The 21,756-nt window shown below is 49.7% G+C and overlaps 1 protein-coding gene across 1 annotated transcript in view; it reads left to right on the forward strand.

The window, feature by feature from the left end:
- MAML1 (mastermind like transcriptional coactivator 1) overlaps positions 1–7,143 on the forward strand; it is a 44,497-nt gene extending 37,354 nt beyond the window's left edge. Inside the window, exons 4-5 of the mRNA XM_016954439.4 lie at positions 1,017–1,113; positions 3,755–7,143. Of these exons, the coding sequence (XP_016809928.2) occupies positions 1,017–1,113; positions 3,755–4,737 (1,080 nt within the window). The 3' untranslated portion in view covers positions 4,738–7,143. The remainder of the gene's footprint in view (positions 1–1,016; positions 1,114–3,754) is intronic.
- Positions 7,144–21,756: the final 14,613 nt, after the last annotated feature.

The raw sequence follows: 21,756 nt of genomic DNA on the forward strand, positions 1-21,756 counted from the left end.
CTGATCTACTTTCTGTCTCTATAATTGTCTGCTCTGGGCTGGGCGCGGTGGCTCACTCCTATAATCCCAGCACTTTGGGAGGCCGAGGCGGGTGGATCACGAGGTCAGGAGATCAAGACCATCCTGGCTAACACAGTGAAACCCCGTCTCTACTAAAAATACAAAAAATTAGCCAAGTGTGGTGACGGGCGCCTGTAGTCCCAGCTACTCGGGAGGCTGAGGCAGGAGAATGGCGTGAACCTGGGAGGGGAGCTTGCAGTGAGCAGAGATCGCGCCACTGCACTCCAGCCTGGGCGACAGAGCGAGACTCCATCTCAAAAAAAAAAAATTGTCTGTTCTGGACATTTTATATTTATGTTATGTCATTTTCAATCATGTGCTAGGTAACAGCAATTGATTCCTCTTGATAATAATATTCCGTTGTATGGACATGTTACATTTTATTCATTCGTCTGTTCATGAACATTTGGGTTTCTTGTTTGGGCTGTTAATGAGTATTGGTGCTATGAACATTCATGTACAAGTTTTCATATAGACATCTGTTTTCATTTTTCTTGGGTAGATACCTGGGAGTGGAATTGCTGGATCACATGGTAATTTTTATGTTTAACCTTTGGAGGAACTGTCAGACTGTTTCCCACAGGCTGTCTCATTTTACATTCCCACCAGCGGTGTATGAGGGTGCTGATTTCTCTACATCCTCACCAACCACTTGTTATCATCTGACTTTGATTCTGGCCATCCTAGTGGGATCTCATTGTAGCTGTGATTTGCATTTTTCTAACCAGCTCTCCATTTTTAAAAAACAGGTATACCTACCTTTTTAAAAAGTCATTGCTCCCTAGATCTGTTTCATACTATTTAAAAACCCCAAAATGAAATCAGCACTATTTCCACAGGAGCCCATTTGTGAGTAACAAACTTGGATAAGTTACTTTTCTCTGACCTCCCTCACTCCATTTGTTTTGGATTTTGTTATATGTTGGTTTTGTTTTGTTGTTCTTGGCATTTTCTAGGAGAAGCAACAGTTTCAGCGCCATCTGACCCGCCCACCACCCCAGTACCAAGACCCGACACAAGGCAGCTTCCCACAGCAGGTTGGACAGTTCACAGGTAGGGGGTGTCTGTGTGACGAGCAGGGACAGGGGAGGCCGCTGCCTGGTGCTGGTTGAATCCCTGCTGTCTGCCCAGCTCTATGCCTTGACTTCATCAGGCTGCATGCATTGTCATCATATACACCTCAGTTTGCCTAAGGGGCCTGGTTTTCTAGTTTTACTCCACGGCATCAGGAGAAGAGGGCACAGAGGCAAACCACTAGAACTACTTTTGCTGGGTCCCTGGCTGTACAGTTTTCTGAAGCAAAATCATTTCTAGTTGGAGGACATCTTATCAGCAGGAAATAGCTTCTGTAATTCTCAAGAAAGTTCTTTGCTTCTGCTTTTATGTGTCTTCAAAAAATGACTCCTATCTTCCAGATAAGGACTTAATGCACTTGCGTGGCCTTTGGCTTCTTTCTCTCCTCCTGTCTGCTCACTTGAATATCACAGATGGCAGCATCACTAGTGGACAGTTGGCCAGAAAAGGGCAGGAAGCACACTTGAGTCTAGCTGTCGCCTCTGAGATGTGCCAGGGAACTTCATAGGCCATCCCTCCAGAAATGCACAAAGATTTCAGGGAATGGATACAGGAAGCTCTGGTCTGCCCGCCTTCCTAGCTCCTCTCAGAATGTCTTAGAAACCTTTGTTTTTCCTTATTTGGGACCTTGCTATAAAGGGTCCCAGAGAGACTGACCACAGCTGTGTGTCCTGGAGGAGACCAGGTACGGTTTTATGTATGTGCTACCTGGGGTCAATGTGGGGTTGAAATCTGGTCAGACCCAGAAGCATGGGTCTGACCCATGTTTTCTGCCTTCAGACCCATCTGACATTTTGTGGATTATTGATGGGAATGAAATAGCCGGTTTCAGCTCTCCTCTTTTCCTCAACCCAATTTCATTGTTGTTGTTTTGAGACAGAGTCTTGGTCTGTCGCCCAGGCTGCATGCAGTGGCACGATCTTGGCTCACTACAACCTCCACCTCCTAGGTTCAAGCGATTCTCCTGCCTCAGCCTCCCAAGCAGCTGGGATTACAGGCGCCTGCCACCACGCCCGGCTCATTTTTGTATTTTTAGTAGAGATGGGCATTCACCATGTTAGCCAGGCTGATCTCACATACCTGACCTCGTGATCTGCCCACCTTGGCCTCCCAAAGTGCTAGGATTACAGGTGTGAGCTACCGTGCCCGGCCCCAATTTTTATTATATGGTTGCTAGTAGAGAGGAAGAAGAACAAAGCACTGAGTTACAGCCAATCCCTGAACAATGACTCTCCTACCCACAAAACCTAATTCAGTTAATGGTGTTGCCGTATGTCCATTGCTTAAGCCAGGAGGCCTAGACAGCAGTTCCCTGAGCATAGGGGTGTTTTCTCTTCCACCCTCTGCTGTCTCTCCAGCACAGCACCTGCCACAGAGTGGGTACTCAGTGAAGATCTGGTAATTTCCTGCGACTCCTCCCTCCTTTGGCCACCTTGTCATTTCATAGTATAAATGGTGTGCCATAAGATGGTATATTGTCTGGTGAGATGTTGCCACACAGTTCTGCGCCTCCACCCCCCATTCCCACATGGTCTGCCCTCCCTCATCTCCGTGACTGAACAGCCTCTCCCCAGCATGGTCTCAGCCACACTCTCAGTCCAGCCACTCTTGGGCTTTACAACCCTGTTCTTTGTTTGTTTGTTTGAGACAGAGTCTTGCTCTTTCGCCCAGGCTGGAGTGCAGTGGCATGATCTCGGCTCACTGCAGCCTCCGCCTCCCGGATTCAAGCAATTCTCCTGCCTCAGCCTCCCGAGTAGCTGGGGGCGCACGCCGCCACGCCTGGCTAATTTTTGTATTTTTAGTAGAGACAGGGTTTCACTATGTTGGCCAGGATGGTCTTGATCTCCTGACCTCATGATTCGCCCGCCTCGGTCTCCCAAAGTGCTGGGATTGCAGGCGTGAACCACCGCGCCCGGCCACAACCCCGTTCTTCACACGCCATCCACAGCTCTTCCCTATCTGGCCGGAACTAGCTCTTCCATTTTCTCTCTAACCAGCTGGCCACTGTCTGCATATCCTGGCCACGGCCAGTCTCTGAAAGTTCCCCACACAGATGCCTTTTTCTGACTCTGCCTTTGCACACACTTGCCTGGAATGCTCTTTTTCCCCAAACTGTTAAATTGCTAAACTTCTGTGCTTTTAAACCTAGTGGATTCATCACTGTCTCTCTCAAGCCTTGCCCAAGGCTTCCCAGATGCCAGGGCTTCCAGCCTGCACCCTGCAGCCTGCTGGCCAGGCGCGCCCCATCGTGCCCCATCGTGCCATGTGCTAACTTTGCCTCCCAGAGGCGGATCTTGCATTGGGTCCACCTCAGAGTCCCCGGTGCCCACCACAGGGTCCCCACAGAGCAGAAATTTGGTGGGTGCTTGAAAGTTAGATGAAGTAGGTCACTGGTTTTCTCTCCCCTGGGGCTTTGCCCTTCCTCTGTGCCTTTCTGAACCCCATCATTGTTTCAGAGACCAGGCCTCCATTCCACCTGTGGAAGGCTTTCTGCCCCATGGCCCCCGGGGCCCTCTTCCCAGTGTGCCGTGAACGTGAGACTTCTGGTGCTGCGGCTCGGGTCTCAGAGGGACCCAGTGGTGGTCGACTCCTGACTGCCAGACTCTTCTCTGTCTTGTAGGGTCCTCTGCTGCCGTGCCCGGCATGAACACCTTGGGTCCATCCAACTCCAGCTGTCCTCGAGTGTTCCCTCAGGCTGGGAATCTGATGCCAATGGGCCCTGGACATGCTTCAGTTTCCTCTCTCCCCACAAACTCAGGCCAACAGGACCGGGGTGTGGCTCAGTTCCCTGGCTCCCAAAACATGCCTCAGAGCAGCCTCTATGGCATGGCTTCTGGCATAACCCAGATAGTTGCCCAGCCCCCGCCACAGGCCACCAATGGACATGCCCACATTCCACGGCAGACCAACGTGGGCCAGAACACCTCCGTCTCAGCTGCCTATGGGCAGAACTCTCTGGGAAGCTCTGGCCTCTCCCAGCAGCACAATAAGGGGACCCTGAACCCTGGTTTAACAAAGCCACCGGTCCCAAGGGTGTCACCAGCCATGGGAGGCCAGAATTCCTCCTGGCAGCATCAGGGAATGCCGAACCTCAGTGGCCAGACCCCAGGGAACAGCAACGTGAGTCCCTTCACTGCAGCCTCCAGTTTCCACATGCAGCAGCAGGCCCACCTGAAAATGTCTAGCCCGCAATTCTCCCAGGCAATGCCCAACAGGCCCATGGCTCCCATGAGCTCAGCAGCTGCCGTGGGGTCCTTGCTACCCCCAGTGAGTTCACAGCAGAGGACCAGCGCCCCTGCCCCAGCACCACCCCCAACAGCCCCTCAGCAGGGCTTGCCTGGCCTGAGCCCAGCAGGGCCTGAGCTGGGGGCCTTCAGCCAGAGCCCTGCCTCTCAGATGGGTGGTCGGGCGGGGCTGCACTGCACCCAGGCCTACCCTGTGCGGACCGCGGGCCAGGAGCTGCCTTTTGCCTACAGCGGGCAGCCAGGTGGCAGTGGGCTCTCTAGTGTGGCTGGACACACCGATCTGATCGACTCCCTGCTGAAGAACAGGACTTCAGAGGAGTGGATGAATGATTTGGACGACCTGTTAGGGTCTCAGTAATGGAAGGATTTGTAGTGTTTTTAGTGTTCATTCATCCTATATTTTTATTCTCAGATTCAAAGAAAGAGCAGCTACTTTGGACCAAAAGCCCATGGCCTGGGGAGCTGGGCAGGTAGAGCCCAAGCTCCAGGTGAGGCCTGGCCCTGGGCAGGGTCTGTGGCTGCGCCCCTCAGGCCAGCAGTTGAGGTCCATCGGGCTGGCCCCAGCCCATCTGCTGGCATCAGTACCTGGTGTTGGGACAGCAGGATAGGGTTCTAAAGGTGGTTTTCTATCCAAATGACCAAAAAACCAACAGTAACAACAGTGAAACCCCACAATATCAGGCTTATAAAAATCTGTGCCATCATGGTGATTTTATCCAAGATTTCTCCACTTACCCCAGTGTTGGGGACAAGTTTTTGTTGAAACTTTATATAGCAGAATTATTTGCAATTTGTAGCATAGAAAAGATTTTTAAATTTTTTTACAAAAGGTTTTTAAACAGATTAGGGTAGGTGATGGTTTAAATCAATTAAGTGGCATTGGAAACCTAGGGTTTCCTTTTGATTAAGAGCCTTTTTTGTTTCTGCTCTTTGTCAGCTTTCAGGGGAGAAGGAGGCCACTGGAAAATTATTTCCCTAAGTGCAGGCTGTTGACTGCGTATGCCAAAAAGGGACAGGAGGCATGGGATAGCAGGTCTGGTGACATAGCTAGGGTCTTCCTAGCAGCTCCTCCTCCTCCCTCCCAAGGCCCCCAGGAATCCCTTCCTCCCATGTCCTGGCAGCAGGACCCCAGGCTACATATGGAAGGTAGAGATGTGGGGGTCCTGTGTCCTGGAGTATTATGTCTCCCCACCTTCTTCAGTTTTCTCTGAACATGTATGTTGCCCATGGTGGGAGTGTGGTCACTGTGCAGTTGTGCACAGATGTCTTTCCTTTACCGTTGGCCTTTCTGTCTGCCTCTCCTTCCTCTCTGCAGCCCAAATGGAAAACAATTATTTACTCCATTGGAGGGAAAGGAAGAGTCTTAGAATTCCTAAGGGAACCTTAGCATAAAGGTTTTGGGGAAGGAGGCCGTAGGCCGGCCCGGAGGAAGCAATTCCACTTGGTTTGACAACTTCTGCCACTCCCATGTCAGATGACTTGCACTTTTTAAAGAGATTGCTTTATAACACTAAGACATCCTTTCTAAAGATTCAAGTGGACTTGACTAAGCTTGAGGGTCCACAAAATAGAATATGACATGTGAGCTGTTTTTGGAAAACGAAGATGGAGAGAGCACTTCCCCGTAACGAAAGCAAAGTGGTAAGCACAGGGTGAGACCCTTTTACACAGAATGGTGGAGAGAAAAGAGAATGCTGAAAAGTGGCTCAGATGCAGAGTGTTCTGTGGAGAAACTGCAGCCCCATTTCTGTTTCCCTGGAGTCTCCCAATGGATCATTCAGGAGTGTCCTATGTGAGAATTGAGCCAAGGAAAATACTCATGCAACCAGCCTGAGTCGCGGTGAGGGGACGAGAGGTTGTACACACATTGGTAGTTATTTTGCACCAGCAGTGCCTTTCTCACTGGGGGAACTTGGACCCTCAGATCTTCTTTTCTAATAGCCATTTGCCACCCCAAGTGGTATGTCGGCCATTTCTCCTTAAAACACCTTCCCTACCTTTCCCATGTACTCAGTTTAGCTCTCAAAGAAGGGGTGAATCATAAAGCCAGTGAAAATTTCACCCTCTGAGGGAGTTCCCCAGTCTGAAGGGGAAGAGGGTGACCTCAGCGGCTTTTCTCCCAAAAATCGGCTGAAGGCTGGTTGTGGATCCTTGTTCCTCTCCTGACCCCATCTGGCTGCTGCCCCGTCTCCCACCCCTGTCCCCGGGGCTCGCTGGCCCTGCACTCCGCCTTAGTCCTGGGGCCGGCGACACAGTGGGGGCTCCTCACTTGCTGCAGTGTCATAGCAATAAAATGTGATTCTTGGGGTCCCCCCAGGGAGCTGCCCATGGCTTTATTTATGAACCTGGTTTTCGGGAGTCAGGGGAGGAGATGACTTTGCTTCTGTGCACAGCCCCGTCTTCCAGGAGCCACGACTCAGAAGAAAAGGGTGCTCAGACTTTTGTTATACACATTTGCTTTGTGTAAATAAATGTTTACAATTTTATATGAAAGATGGAATAAGCGCTAGAGCTTCCAACTGTATATTTTTTACTTTTATAGATTTTAAAACTATGATCCTTTATATGTGTGTTTTGGGGAGCTATGATAAGTTTTATGGCAAACGGTTGGTATTGTTAACTTTTTATTGTCATCAAAAGTGCATAAAAGTCCTATTAATCCCCATATTCTTCTACTGCCCTTAACTCTGGTATACACCAAAAAGAAATCTTTACTTTCCTTGTTTTATCATTATAAAAATAAAGTATTTTGCTAGTATGGAAACAACCTTTGTATTTGACGTCACCTGGGGTCTGCTGGCAGAAGTTTGGGGATTGGTTTTCTTTTGTAATTTAGCTGCTTGCTTTTCTTGGTTTTTTAATTTTTTCTTTTTAAAGAAATGCTTGTCGAGTCATAGATTTAGCTGCTTTCTTATTGCACATTGTTGAGTGGGAGCTGGTTTGGTTGAAGCCTCAGAGGAGCTTCTGTTATCTGCTGATAGATACTAAATTAGAGCTAGCATCACCCTGAGAAAGCAGGCTGGCCCCAGGACTCACGGGCGTCCATGCAGCTGATGGAGGGGAGCTGGACCGGACAACTGTGCTGTCTTAGCTCTAGCATCACCCTGAGAAAGCAGCCTGTCTCCGGGACTCACGGGCATCCATGCGGCTGATGGAGGGAGCTGGGCCGGACGACTGTGCTGTCGTAGCTGCTGGGTGCTTCTCGTGCTTCATGTAGAACCCTTAGGTTTGCCCCTGAAGTCTGTCTGCTCCATGTACTATTTAGTTGCTTTTCAGCATAGAGCTTGGTTTTCCCTTTTTTTAATTGTAAGAATGATGTGCTCTGGCATGTCACACTGTGAAAGGGGACCAGATGATGGAGCCTGAACTGAAAGGGTGAATGGGGCCGCTCACCTCAGAACTCTCCCTGCTTTGCTTTGCTGGGAGCAGGGAGCAGGGCAGCCTGGGAGAGGCTGGAGTTCCTCAAAGGGCAGAGAAGAACGGCCTTCAGGGGACCACAGCGAGGAACCATGCCATGATAGACTCAAAAAGCTAGATTATGCTAATAAAAAGGGGAAGACATCTGTGACACACAGGAAACAGTGTTTGTGGCCTTGCCATAGAAGGCGCAGTAAAGGAGGAAAACTCCGGAGACTCCCTGTGAATTCTTGGCTAAGAATGCACGTTATGTGCAGTGATCTAAAAACACAAACGAGAACAGAAGTGAGTGGCCCTACCTGTGAGATGCACAGTGCTGAGCGGCGCCCAGCGCTGGCTGCAGGATGGGAGGCTGGCTGCCGTATGATTGTTCGTGGGAAGAAATTTTGTAGAAGTTATCAAGCTTCTTAAAATGTTCGTGCTGTGTCTGCCTGGACAGTTGCAATTCTGAGAAGCGATCCTCGAAAATGACTCTGGGTATAGAAAAAGGTACAGCACAGTGGTGTTCTTAGTATGGCTGTTTACAGTCGCAGAAAATGAGATGCTAAACTGCTGCCCTAGGGGATTGGTTAAGCAAACTGGTGCTTCCACTCCATGAGATAGGATGCAGCCATTTGAAATATTTATGAAGGTTTTGGACAGTCATTTGGAATAATGGTTTTGTTGGGGCTCTTAACTTGCAAGCCAGTAGAAAAGAAATCTGGCTAATATAATCCTATAAATTATTTCCTTACAGCGCATTTTTAAGGTTCCCAGTAACTTTCAGAATCAAAGGAGACGTCGGACGGCCAGGCCTCAGTAGTGGCAAGGCCCAGGCAGTTCCAGATCCCTGCAGCCTGCCACTACCCCGAGTCTCTCCAGGTCACCAGCCAGGCTTGGGGGTGATGGAGGAGGACTCGGTAAGGGACAGTTCACTTGGCAAATGTTTAGGGAGCACTTGCTGTGACCAGGCATTGCCCTAGAGGCAGGGAATATGGCAGAAATTGCGGCAGTACAGGAAGGTAAGGTCCCTGCACTGCAGAGCTCACAGTCTCATGGGAAGGAGTTCTTACACAGGTGAGGTAAGTGTTAGGGAGAAACTAAAGCCAGGTAATGAGAGAGGGCAGTGGGGCTGCAGAGGCTGGGGTGAGCCACAGACTACTGTAGACACGGTAGCAACATAGGTCTCTTAAGAAAGTGACACACAACATAGGCCTAATCACAGCACTTTGGGAGGCCAAGGTGGGAGGATCACTGAGACCAGCCTGGGCAACAGAGAGAGACCCTGTCTCTGTAAAAAAAAAAAAAAAAAAAAATTAGGCGTGGTAGCACACACCTGTGGTCCCAGCTACTCAGGAGAATAAGGTGGGAGGATCACTTCAACCCAGGAGGTTGAGGCTGCAGTGAGCCAAGATCATGCCACTGCACTGCAGCCTGGGCAGCAGAAACCCTGTCTCAAAAAAAAGTGCTGTTAACAGGAAGAGGGAGGAGTGCTGAGGAGCAAGTTAACAGATGCCTGCACGTGTTAAATTTAAAAGCAGGCCGGGCACAGTGGCTCACGCTTGTAATCCCAGCACTTTGGGAGGGATCTGTCTGCCTGGGCAGACAGATCACCTGAGGTCAAGAGTTCGAGACCAGCCTGGCCAACATGGCAAAACCCTGTCTCTACTAAAAATACAAAAATTAGCTGGGCCTGGTGGCACGTGCCGGTAGTCCCAGCTACTTGGGAGACTGAGGCAGGAGAATGGCTTGAACCTAAGAGGCAGAGATTGCAGTGCCAGGATCGTGCCACTGCATTCCAGCCTGGGTGACAAAGCTAAACTCTGTCCCAAAACAACAACAACGACAACAAAAACCCACAAAATTAAAAGCAAGCAATATGCCACTGCATTTAGTAGGATGGTGGCTCTTGCCATCCTCCAGGTGCCTGTGAGCTGCAACCAGCCTGCAGTGCAGGCCTGTGCTGTTCTGAAACCTCTGCCAGCCTGGACAAGACTTGCCCGCCTCCCCAGTCCAGCCCCAGAAGATGCCCAAGGTAAGTCAAGGACAAGCTCCAGGGTCTCTTGCTTGCCCCTGGAGTTGGATGGCACACCATGGTTGGTGGCATTATCAGTAATGCTCCCTGCAGGCCAGCCAGCTGATGCCTGAAGCTGGCAATGTGGCTCTAAAGCTGTTGAAAGATGCAAGATGTTAGCTACCTGCGAACTTGGTCCAAAGCTAGTGGCTGAACTTCAGTGTTCCAGGCACTGCCCTGGCCAGCACAGGAAATGGTGAGTGGTGGCAAATGTCTTGACTGGACTTTTCTTCCCCTTTTGCGTTCAAGCAGTTAATGTCCTGGCCACTCTTCAGATTGGCTTTACTTATGCTTCATGGATAATTTGCTCTTCGCACGCTTACAGTAAGCTGAGCTGCAGAGTTTAGCTAGTGCATGAAAACCATTTCATGAACGTTGGGAACGATAACTTCAGACTCCCACCCAAAGCAGAAACCAGCGCCACAAGGGGAGAATTCAGGGATGCACCACCCTGTCAGTCTTCTGGGAAGGGTCACGTACATTAGGAAGAACTAGATGCCATCTGCTGCAAAAACAAACAAATGCAGCCAGCTGTCTGCTGGAGGCAGGGCTGCAGAACGGACTTACTCTGAGGATTTCCACACTGCGGGCGACCTTAAGCAAGCCCTGACCGCATGGGCTGTGGCGAGAAGCAGCAGGCCGTGTTAGATTGCTATGTGGGATCAATGCGGAGGCCTCCACTTTTCTTTGTGCCTGGAAAGCAGAACTTTTCAAGACTGAGGACGAAAAACTGGAATTTTGCATCCTTATTAAGATCTAACTACATTTTATGTAGCAGAGACAACTGCTTGCTCACTACTTCTGGATTTATTACTACTGATAACATTTCTCATGAATTTTAAAGTTTTAGGCTGGTTCTATACTTGTAATAACAGATGATTTTATATAACGCAAGACAGAGTCCAACCACATGCAGAATCTTCAAGAGCTATAGATACTGCCGTCCGACCTTTCTAGAGCTAGAGGCCTAAGGAGGTCCTAGTCCCCAAGTAATAAAAAATTTAAATCTTGGCAGGGTGCGGTGGCTCATGCCTATAATCCCAGCACTTTGGAAGGCCAAGGCAGGAGTGTCGCTTGAGTCCAGTAGTTTGAGACCAGCCTGGGCAACATGGTGAGACCCCATCTCTACAAAAAATTAGCCGAGCGTGGTGACACACTCCTGTAGTCCCAGCTACTAGGGAGGCTGAGGTGGGAGGCTTGCTTGAGACTGGGAGGGCGAGGCGGCAGTAAGCCATGATGGTACCACTATGTTCCAGCCTGGGTGACAGAGTGAGACACTGCCTGAAAAATGAGAAAAATTAAATCTTGCCGGGCATGGTGGCATTTGCTTGTAGTCTCAGCTACGCAGGAGACTGAAGAGAGATGATCGCTTGAGGCCAGGAGTTTGGGGCTGCAGTGAGCTATGATTTTACCTGTGAGTAGCCACTGCACTCCAGCCTAGGCAACATAGCAAGACTGTCTTTTTTTTTTTTTTTTTTTTAAGATGGTCTCACTATGAATTGCTCAGGCTGGAATGCAGTAGCATGATCATAGCTCACTGCAGCCTGCACCTCCTGGGCTCAAGCACTCCTCCCACATCAGCCTCCCGAGTAGCTGGGGCTACAGGCGTGTACCACCATGCCAAGCTAATTTTTTAAAAAAAATTTTGTAGAGACAGGGTCTTAGTATGTTGCCCAGGCTGGTCTCAAAACTCCTGGGCTCACGCGAGCCTCCTGCCTCAGCCTCCCAAAGTGTTAGGATTACAGGCATGAGCCACCACACCCAGCCAACCCTGTCCCTTAAAACATAAAAAGATAAATCTGTGGCTTCTTTTTGATTCTTGCTTGTGCAGTAACAGGCATGTTCCTTAAACTTTGCAGCTGTCTGTCATTCCTTGCATTTAACCTACTCTATCCAATTGATCCTGGATTCCCCTCCCCTGGGTCCACTTCTTAGTAAACCTATGGCATTATAGGAACACTAGAGCAGGAGAACAGGGCGAGTCTAAGCCTGAGTGTGCCACTGCTAACCACGTATGGGACCTCTCTGTGGCTGTCCCAAAGCGGGGAGATTGGACCAGACTGAGCGGACAGTTACAGAGGCTGTGATACACTCCAGATACCTGTCAGGACTGAGACCCATTTCCAGGAGTGTTGGACACTCATTGTTCAGAGCTGCTGCCAGCTCATAGCTGACTCTTCCTGGGAATTGTGTTCAGTGGAGGGGAGCTGCCCAAGGTTATGCCCTCTTCCAGGGGCAGCCCATGTCTGGAGACTTGTCGATATGGGAGTATGGAGACCCCAACACCCTTGCCTCAATTTGGGACATCTCCAAAGAGCCATCCTGGCTCCACTGCACCAGTGCTGTCGTCTGAGGCCTCTGCTGCGTCTGCATCTCAGTTCCACCTCTCGCCTGCCCAATCCAGTAGCCCTTGCTCCCTTATGAGTGGTGCTGATGTCCTTTGAAATCTGCCTTTGGGGCACCTGGCTCGAGAGACTTGGTGCGGGGAGTGGTCCCAGGAAGCCGACTGTAAGCTGGCTCGCTGCTGACTGCTGGCCATGATGACCCCATCACCCGTGGCAAGTGGGACAGCTATAAAGAGGAACTGTTAAACGTTCGCTGTGGTGGCACCAGGGCAGGACACTGGGGAAGGGAATAGAGTACACTAGGCCTTTGGGAAGTGTAAGTGGAGGAGTGACTGTGACCTTGAGAGAGATGTTGCGGGGGTTATAGGTGATACCTCGGAGAAAGGTAATGAAAAGCTGATCATGACTAATCACTAGAAAAGACACGATGTGAGATCCGTTAGAGGCCTCCTTGGCAGCCAGGCAAGAGGGTGGACACAGCTGAAGGGATCAGGCATGGGGTTGTTACTAAGGCATCAGAGCTCCAAGAAGGTAGAACTTTCAACCTAGCCAAGTCTGCCATACCAAGGTCATTGTCCTAGTTAGGAATGTGGGACCCTTACACTGGGATGGGGACATCTGGATCGATACTCTAGAACTCTAGAAAACCTGGACACCCCAGCCCCGCCGCCCTCCCCCACACCCTGAAACCTCTAAGCCCACTCCTCCCTGTTAAGGGCCGGTGCTTTGCTCTTGTTTGAAGGTCATGCCCAGGCCTCTGCTACCTCCCCTTAGGATCTGTGCTCACCACCCCTCCTGGCCCCTGGACCAAGAAGGTCAGCAGGAGGGTGCTGGGCCTGCCAGAGAAGAAAGAAGATGAGCTGCCTGGGGGGAGCAGGAGTGTGCCTGAGACAAGGGCATGGCCATATGGGGCTCTGCTATGACCTAGGACTCAGCACCCTTGCAGAGCCCCCAGGAAGCAGTGCCCGTAGGCTGCCAGCTCGGCTCTCTGAAACTTCCCAGGAAGCCATGGCCCACAAGGAAAAGAATAGCAACCTAGGGGCAACCGTAGCAGCTCTGCAAGAAGGGACCGAACGCCCAGAGAAGCGGGTGTGGGAGAGTGGAAATGCAGCTGACCCCTGAACAACGCAGGTCTCAACTGCCTGGGGCCACTTACATGTGGGTTTTTTCAATAAATATATTGGAAATTTTTTTTGAAATTTGTGACAATTTGAAAAAACTCACAACTGAACCGTGTTGCCTTAGAGATAGTGAACAAATTAAGAAAAAGCTAGGTATGTCATGGACGCATAAAATATTTGTAGGTACTAGTCTATTTTATCATTTACTACCATAAAATATACACAAATCTATTACAGAAAGTTAGAAGTTAGTCTAGGTGCAGTGGCTCACACGTGTCATCTTAACACTTTGGGAGGCTGAGGTGGGAGAATCACTTGAAGCCAGGAGTTTCAGACCAGCCTGGGAAACAGTGAGACCTTCGTCTCTACAATTAGCTGGATATGGTGGCACATGCCTGTAGTCCTAGCTACTTGGGAGGCTGAGATAGGAGAATTACTTGAGCCCAGGAGTTTGAGGCTGCAGTGAACCAAGGTCACACCACTGTACTCCTGCCTGGGCAACATAGCAAGACCCTGTCTCCAAAAAAAAGGTTTTTTACTGGGCGCAGTGGCTCACGCCTGTAATCCCAGCACTTTGGGAGGCTGAGGCGGGTGGATCACCTGAGGTCAGGAGTTTGAGACAAGCCTGGCCAACCTAGTGAAACCCCGTCTCTACTAAAAATATGAAAACTAGCTGGGTGTGGTGGTGGGCACCTGTAATCCCAGCTACTGGGGAGGCTGAGGCAGGAGAATCACTTGAACCTGGGAGGCGGAGGTTGCAGTGAGCCGAGATCGCGCCATTGCACTCCAATGTGGGGGACAGAGCAAGACTCCATCTCAAAAAAGAAAATTAAAAAAAAAGTTTTTTTGGTCAAAAGTTACACATGCAAACACTACGTGGCACATTTGTAGTTAAGAGAAATGTAAAGGTGCAGTATAAATATAGCCGCAGCCTGAAAGACGAGGCCAAATGACTGCAGGTCCTGAAGCCCAGCTTGCAGCAGGTCAGCAGCTACAGCTGCCTCCATGGCTAGTTACGAATTTTTTTCAGGGCAAATGATGGGAGGGTTGGCACAAAAGTGGGGGAGGAAAAATATGGAAACAAATACTATGAAGACAACAAGCAACGTTTGGCTACCGCTGATGGGTCACATATACTGAAATGAGTGACAAAAACATTCTGGGATGTGGCTGGAAGCATGGTGCCTCCCAAATGGCATCCTCTGCTTCACTCAGACTCATGATCCTCCAACGACAAAACCACCTCCTGCTCGCAGATTCTTTGGACAAGCCATAAATTAAGCGTGAGTGGCACCCCAGAACAATATGTGCCATTTTCTACCACTAGAAAGAAGACAGGAGCGGGTCCCATCTTCAAAACCTGACAAGCAAAGACAATGAAAAACAGTTTAAACATGCAAAATACAGGGCTTTTCATGGCATTGCACTTTGCTTACCATTAACTGGATTAAAATTGTTTGACAAAAAACTTATAACTGCATACAATTGACCGTAGCACATACTGTATTGCCCTGCTGATCTCACAGCCATCTCTTGTAGTTACTGCAGTGGACTTGAGAGTGGCGATGATCTGCTTAAAGCGCCATGCGTCTCATCAGCTCCAAGGGAGCAGTTTGTCCCTCCAGTAAATTGTAGATCACAGTAAAAAGGGATCTCTCGGCTGGGCACAGTAGCTCATGCTTGTAATCCCAGCACTTGGGGTGGCCGAGGTCAGGAGATCAAGACCAGCCTAGCCAATATGGTGAAACCTTTTCCTGCTGACCTTTTAATTGTCTCTATTAAAAATATACAAATTAGCCAGGCGTGGTGGCGCACACCTGTAATCCCAGCTACTCGGGAGGCTGAGGCAAGAGAATCACTTGAACCTGGCAGGCAGAGGTTGCAGCGAGTCGAGATCGTGCCACTGCACTCCCGCCTGGGCAACAGAGCAAGACTTCATTTAAAAAAAAAAAAAAAGGGGGGGATCTCTGTCAGTTCCTGTGTTTTTTCATCATGTTTGATGCAGTACTATAAATCTTCAGTAACACCATGGGACCCATACAACGTGCCATTAGTGATGCTGCAAGTGCCCCCAAGAAGCAAAGAAAAGTCATGACGATAAAAACAATTTAAGTTGCTTGATAGGTATTATAGATTGAGGTCTGCAGCCACGGGTGCCACCCTCCCAGCCGATTCATCTTGTAAATGGATGACATAAACGCACGGTATTGATACAGTACAGTACTATAAATGTGTTTTATGATTTTCTGAACATTTTCTTTTCCCTAGCTTACTTTATTGTAAGAACACAGTGTATGACAACACACTTCCCATACAAAGCAGGTGTTTGTGGACTCTTTATGTTCTCTCTAAGGCTTTCCGTCAACAGTAGGCTATTGGTAGTTAAGTTTTGGAGGGGCCAAAAGATGTAGTGGATTTTCGGCTGTGCAGGGGTCAGTGCCTCTAACCTCCACAATGTTTAAGGGTCGGCTGTCCTCTGTTTGTGATGGCCCTGACACCTACCAGCCAAATATGTTCTGCAGGAGGGCTGCGCTCAGTGGCTCACACCTGTAATCCCAGCACTTTGGGAGGCCGAGGTGGGTGGATCACCTGAGGTCAGGAGATCAAGACCAGCCTGGACAACATGGTGAAACCCTGTCTCTAGTAAAAATACAAAAAATTAGCAGAGAGTGGTGGGGCGCACCTGTAATCCCAGCTACTCAGGAGGCTGAGGCAGGAGAATCGCTTGAACCTGGGAAGCAGAGGTTGCAGGGAGCCGAGATTGTGCCATTATACTCCAGGAGCAAGAATGAAACTCCATCTCAAAAAAAAAAAATGGAGGAGGAGGAAGAAAAGAAGAGGAAGGAGAAAGAGAAGGAAGAAGAAGAAAAGAGGAGGAGGAGGAGAGGAGAAGGAGGAGGAGAGGAGAAGAAAGAAGGAAGGAAGAAGAATCACCCTGGCCTAGGCCCAGCTCCCAGTGGGACCACTGGGTCCACAGCTCCACCCAGCCATTTCCTTGGCCTTGATATCTAATCAAAGAGGACTCACTTCATAGTTGACAGAAGCCTCACACAGGGTATTGGCCTGGGAAGCCACAGTGGGGAAGGCCCAGAGAAGAAATGACAAGGAGCCTTGCTTCCCAGTGGGTCAGACACAGGGTGGCGTCTGCCTCATAGGTGCCTTTTTTTTTTTTTTTGAGATGGAATTTCGCTCTTGTCGCCCAGGCTGGAGTAGAGTGGCACGATCTCGGCTCACTGCAACCTCCGCCTCCTGGGTTTAAGCGATTCTCTTGCCATACCCTCCCAAGCTGGGATTACAGGCTCCCGCCACCACGCCCAGCTAATTTTTGTATTTTTAGTAGAGACGAGGTTTCATCATGTTGACCAGGCTGGTCTCAATCTCCTGACCTCAGGTGATCCGCCCACCTCAGCCTCCCAAAGTGCTGGGATTACAGGAGTGAGCCACCATGCCTGGCCATAGATGCCCATTTGATTTTCCAGTCTGGACCCAATGAAACGCAAATGATCCCTAGCAGCTGACAGCAGTCTGCTGCAAACACAGCAAAGTTGAGTCCCAGTTGCAGCTGCAGTGACCACCAGCCAGCCTCTGTCATGGCCCCCGAGTGCTGGGCCCAGCAAGGCGGGCTCAAGAGCAGTAAGCAGCAGTGGCAGGGGTGGGGCCCAGCGGGATCCCAGCATCATGGCTCTGGCTCACCCAGACAAACCCAGATCTGCCACCCAAGTGCCCGTCTCTAGCCTGCCAGTGACAGAGACCAGCGTTGGTCTCCTCAAGGGACTGAGTGAGGAGACCAGTCACCACCCGGTGCAAACTGAGTCCCTTCCATGCGGGAAGGGGCCACGAGCAATTCATGTTTTCTTTTTTTTGTTTGTTTTTGAGACAGAGTCTCGCTCGGTCGCCCAGGCTGGAGTGCAGTGGCGCAATCCTGGCTCACGGCAACCTCTGCCTCCGGATTTTGTGAACCAAGCAGGAGGTTGCTTGCCCTGCATCCTGGCAGGAGTCAGCAATTCTCCTGCCTCAGCCTCCCGAGTAGCTGGGATTACAGGTGCCCACTACCATGCCTGGCTAATTTTTGTAGTTTTTAGTAGAGACGGGGTTTCACCATGTTGGCCAGGCTGGTCTCCAGCTCTTGACCTCAGGTGAGCCACCCGCCTTGGCCTCCCAAAGTGCTGGGATTACAGGTATGAGCCACGGCTCCCGGCCATGTTTTCTATTTTTAGCTTTTCATTTTGAAATATTTTCAACCTTACAAAAAAGTTGTGAAAATACTACAAAGACCTCAAAAACATTTTGCTAAGTTGTGCCAGACACAGAAGACCACATATTGTATAGTTGCATTTATATGAAATATCCAGACAAAGCAAATCTGCTGAATGCATGCCCGAAAAGTTCATGTGTTGGACTTAATCCCCAGTGCAACAGTGTCGGGAGGTGGGGCCTAGTAAGAGGTGATTGGGTCATGAGGGCAGAACCCTCATGAATGAATGTTTTTTTTGTTGTTGTTGTTTTAATTTGAGAAGGAGTCTCACCCTGTCGCCCAGGCTGGAGTGCAATGGTGCAATCTCTGCTCACTGCAACCTCCATCTCCCGGGTTCAAGCGATTCTCCTGCCTCAGCCTCCCAAGTAGCTGGGATTACCGTAGATTGCAGACCTGAATATAGGAGACTATCTTGATGACCTCAGAGTTGGAAAGAATTTATTAGACAAAATACAAAAAGAGCTAACCATAAGGTAAAACACTGATTCATTTGTTACAGTCAATTTAAGAGCTTCTGTGCATCAGGAGACACCATCAGGAGCCTGGAAACAAAAGCCATTGGTGAAAGACAGCCTCTCCCTGGGGGCAGGTTTTGGCTACTGTCAGGGAGCATGCTGGAGCCACAGCAGTGGGTGACATAGGAGTTTGCTTGTGCTAACCTGTGCACTGGGACGCCGTGGGTGCTGGAGCATCCTTCTACTGCAGGAAGGATGGCCTTGGGCCTGCCACACTGTTGGACTTCTTGGGCCCAACAGAACCAGCTCCTGTGGCAGACTGCCCTGGCCACGCAGTCACTTGGTGCCCCAATGTCCCAAGGTCCAGTTTTCATTTGTTTTGTTTTTGGAACAATGTCCATTCCCTGCTGGGGAAGGCACAGCCTTGATCTGGGACCATAAGGTTATGCACTATGACTGTCTCACGAGGCTTCTGCTAGAAACACCACCTGGCCCTGTCTCTACCACAGCTATTTCTAGCACCAGGGGGTGTGCTCGATTTTCTGAACCAAGCAGAAGGTTGCTTGCCCTGCATCCTGGCAGGAGTCAAAGCAGCAGTCCCGAGTGTGAACTGTGTTGCATCCAAAGCCTCCAGAGGCCCGCCAAGGCCTGTGTGCCTTTCTTAGTGGCAAGAGATCAAAAGTGCTATAACTTGAATTTTTGCCCGGGCTGGAGTGCAGTGGCGCAGTCTCAGCTCACTGCAACCTCCACCTTCCGGGTTCAAGTGATTCTGTCTCAGCCTCCCGAGTAGCTGGGATTACAGGTGCATGCCACCATGCCCAGCTAATTTCTGTATTTTTAGTAGAGACGGAGTTTCGCCATGTTGGGCAGGCTAGTCTCAAACTCCTGACCTCAGGTGAGGACAGGCCCACCTGGGAAACTCCTGTTTTTAAAACCATCAAATGGACCGGGCTTGGTGGCTCACGCCTAAAATCCCAGCACTTTGGGAGGCCAAGGTGGGTGGATCACTGAGGTCAGGAGTTGGAGACCAGCCTGCCCAACATGGGCAGGCTGTATTTTTTGTAAAAATACAAAAAATTAGCCAGATGTGGTGGCGGACACCTGTAATCCCAGTTACTCGGGAGGCTGAGGCAGGAGAATCGCTTGAACCTGGGAGGCGGAGGTTGCAGTGAGCTGAGATCACACCACTGCACTCCAGCCTGGGCAACAAGAGCGAAACTCCATCTCAAAAAACAAAACCAAAAATAAAAATAAAAAAATTTTAAAAAAAGGGAGTGTCCCTGCACAAGCTCCTCTCTCTTTGCCTGCTGCCATCCACGTAAGATGTGACTTGCTCCTCCTTGCCTTCTGCCATGATTGTGAGGCCTCCCCAAAGTCCAATAAACCTCTTTCTTTTGTTAAATTGCCCCGTCTTGGGTATATCTTTATCAGCAGCGTGAAAACGGACTAATACACTGGGCATGGTGGTGCACGCCTGTAATTCCAGCTACACAGGAGGCTGAGGCAGGAGAATTGCTTGAACCCAGGAGGCGGAGGTTGCAGTGAGCTGAGATCACGCCATTGCACTCCAGCCTGGGCAACAGAGTAAGACCCTATCTCAAAAAGAAAAGAAAGGCTGGGTGCAGTGGCTCACGCCTGTAATCCCAGCACTTTGGGAGGCCAAGGCGGGTGGATCACAAGGTCAGAAGATCGAGACCACCCTGGCTAACACGGTGAAACCCCGTCTCTACTAAAAATACCAAAAAATTAGCCGGGCGTGGTGGCGGGCGCCTGTAGTCCCAGCTACTCGGGAGGCTGAGGCAGGAGAATGGCGTGAACCTGGGAGGCGGAGCTTGCCGTGAGCCGAGATGGCGCCACTGCACTCCAGCCTGGGCAACAGAGCGAGACTCTGTCTCAAAAAAAAAAAAGAAAGAAAGAAAAGAAGAACAGAGAAGCAGAGAGAAGCCAGGCCAGCTGCCCCAGTAAAGACTCAGGCTCTCACGATCCCAGGCCACTTCCAGACTGAATCAGTTCTCAGCTGTACAGCAGGTGATCTCTGCCCTACAGGGATCTGCACCCATTTACTCAGGAAACTGTCTTCTTACTATCCAGTTTTGAGAGTTTTTATATATTCTGAATTCAAAGTATTTTTTTAATCATATATATGATTCACAAATGTTTTCTCTAAGTCTATGGTTTAATTTTTCTATTTTTTTATTTTTGAGATGGAGTCTAGCTCTGTTGCCCAGGATGGAGTGCAGTGGCGCGATCTCGGCTGACTGCAAGCTCCGCCTCCCTGGTTCACGTCATTCTCCTGCCTCGGCCTCCAGAGTAGCTGGGACTACAAGCGTCCACCGCCACCCCCGGCTAATTTTTTGTATTTTTTAGTAGAGACGGCATTTCACCGTGTTAGCCAGGATGGTCTCGATCTCCTGAACTCGTGATCTGCCCGCCTCGTGCTGGGAGTACAGGTGTGAGCCACCGCACCTGGCCCTCTCTGTGCCTTTTTTTTTTTTTTTCTTTTTCTTTTCTTTTCTTTTTTTTTTTTGAGACGGAGTTTCGCTCTTGTTGCCCAGGCTGGAGTGCAATGGCGTGATCTTGGCTCACTGCAACCTCTGTCTCCTGGGTTCAAGCAATTCTCTTGCCTCAGCCTCCCGAGTAGCTGGGATTACAGGCATGCGCCACCATGCCCAGCTAATTTTGTATTTTTAGTAGAGACAGGGTTTCTCCATGTTGGTCAGGCTGGTCTTGAACTCCCGACCTCAGGTGGTCCACAACCTCGGCCTCCCAAAGTGCTGGGATTACAGGTGTTAGCCACCATGCCCAGCCTGGCACAATTTAGCATAAAGCTTTTGAGGTCTTTGTACTATTCCAGTAGGACAGTTGGTGAAACTTGAATAAGATCCGTAAAATACTTGATTACTAACTTGTATCAATGGAAATCTCTTGGTTTATAACTGAATTTTGGTTATACAAGTTTGTTTTTTTTTTTTTTTTGAGACAGAGTCTTGCTCTGTCGCTCAGGTGTGATCTCGGCTCACTGCATCCTCTGCCTCCTGGGTTCAAGCAATTCTCCTCTCTCAGCCTCCTGAGTGGCTGGGATTATAGGTGCCTGCTACCACGCCTGACTAATTTTTGTATTTTTAGTAGAGATGGGGTTTCACCATGTTGGCCAGGCTGACCTCGAACTCCTAACTTCAGGTAATCCGCCCACCTTAGCCTCCCAAAGTGTTGGGATTACAGGCATGAGCCACCGCGCCTGGCCGAGACTGTAGATTTTTGCAACTTTTTTGTAAGTCTAAAATAATTTCAGCCAAGCATGGTGGCTCATGCCTGTAATCCCAGCACTTTGGGAGGCTGAGGCAGAGGATCACTTCAGCCCAGGAGTTTGAGACCAGCCTGCAACGTAGCAAGACTCCATCTCTGGAAAAAAAAAAAAAAAATTAGAGCCTGTGGTCCCAGCTACTTGAGAGGCTGAGGTGGGAGGATTGCTTGAGCCCGGGAGTTTGAGGATGCAGTGAGGCATGTTGAGCCACTGCACTCCAGCCTGGGCAACAGAGCACGATCCTGTCTCAAATATAAAATAATTTCTAAATAAACTTTGTTGTTCAAGCTCAGGGTCTGAGTTGTGCACTGCCTATGATCCACTCCACTCCAGCCTGGGCAACAGAGCACGATCCTGTCTCAAATATAAAATAATTTCTAAATAAACTTTGTTGTTCAAGCTCAGGGTCTGAGTTGTGCACTGCCTA

This window comes from Pan troglodytes, chromosome 4, assembly GCF_028858775.2.
Source record: "Pan troglodytes isolate AG18354 chromosome 4, NHGRI_mPanTro3-v2.0_pri, whole genome shotgun sequence".
In the NCBI taxonomy this organism is placed as follows: domain Eukaryota; kingdom Metazoa; phylum Chordata; class Mammalia; order Primates; family Hominidae; genus Pan; species Pan troglodytes.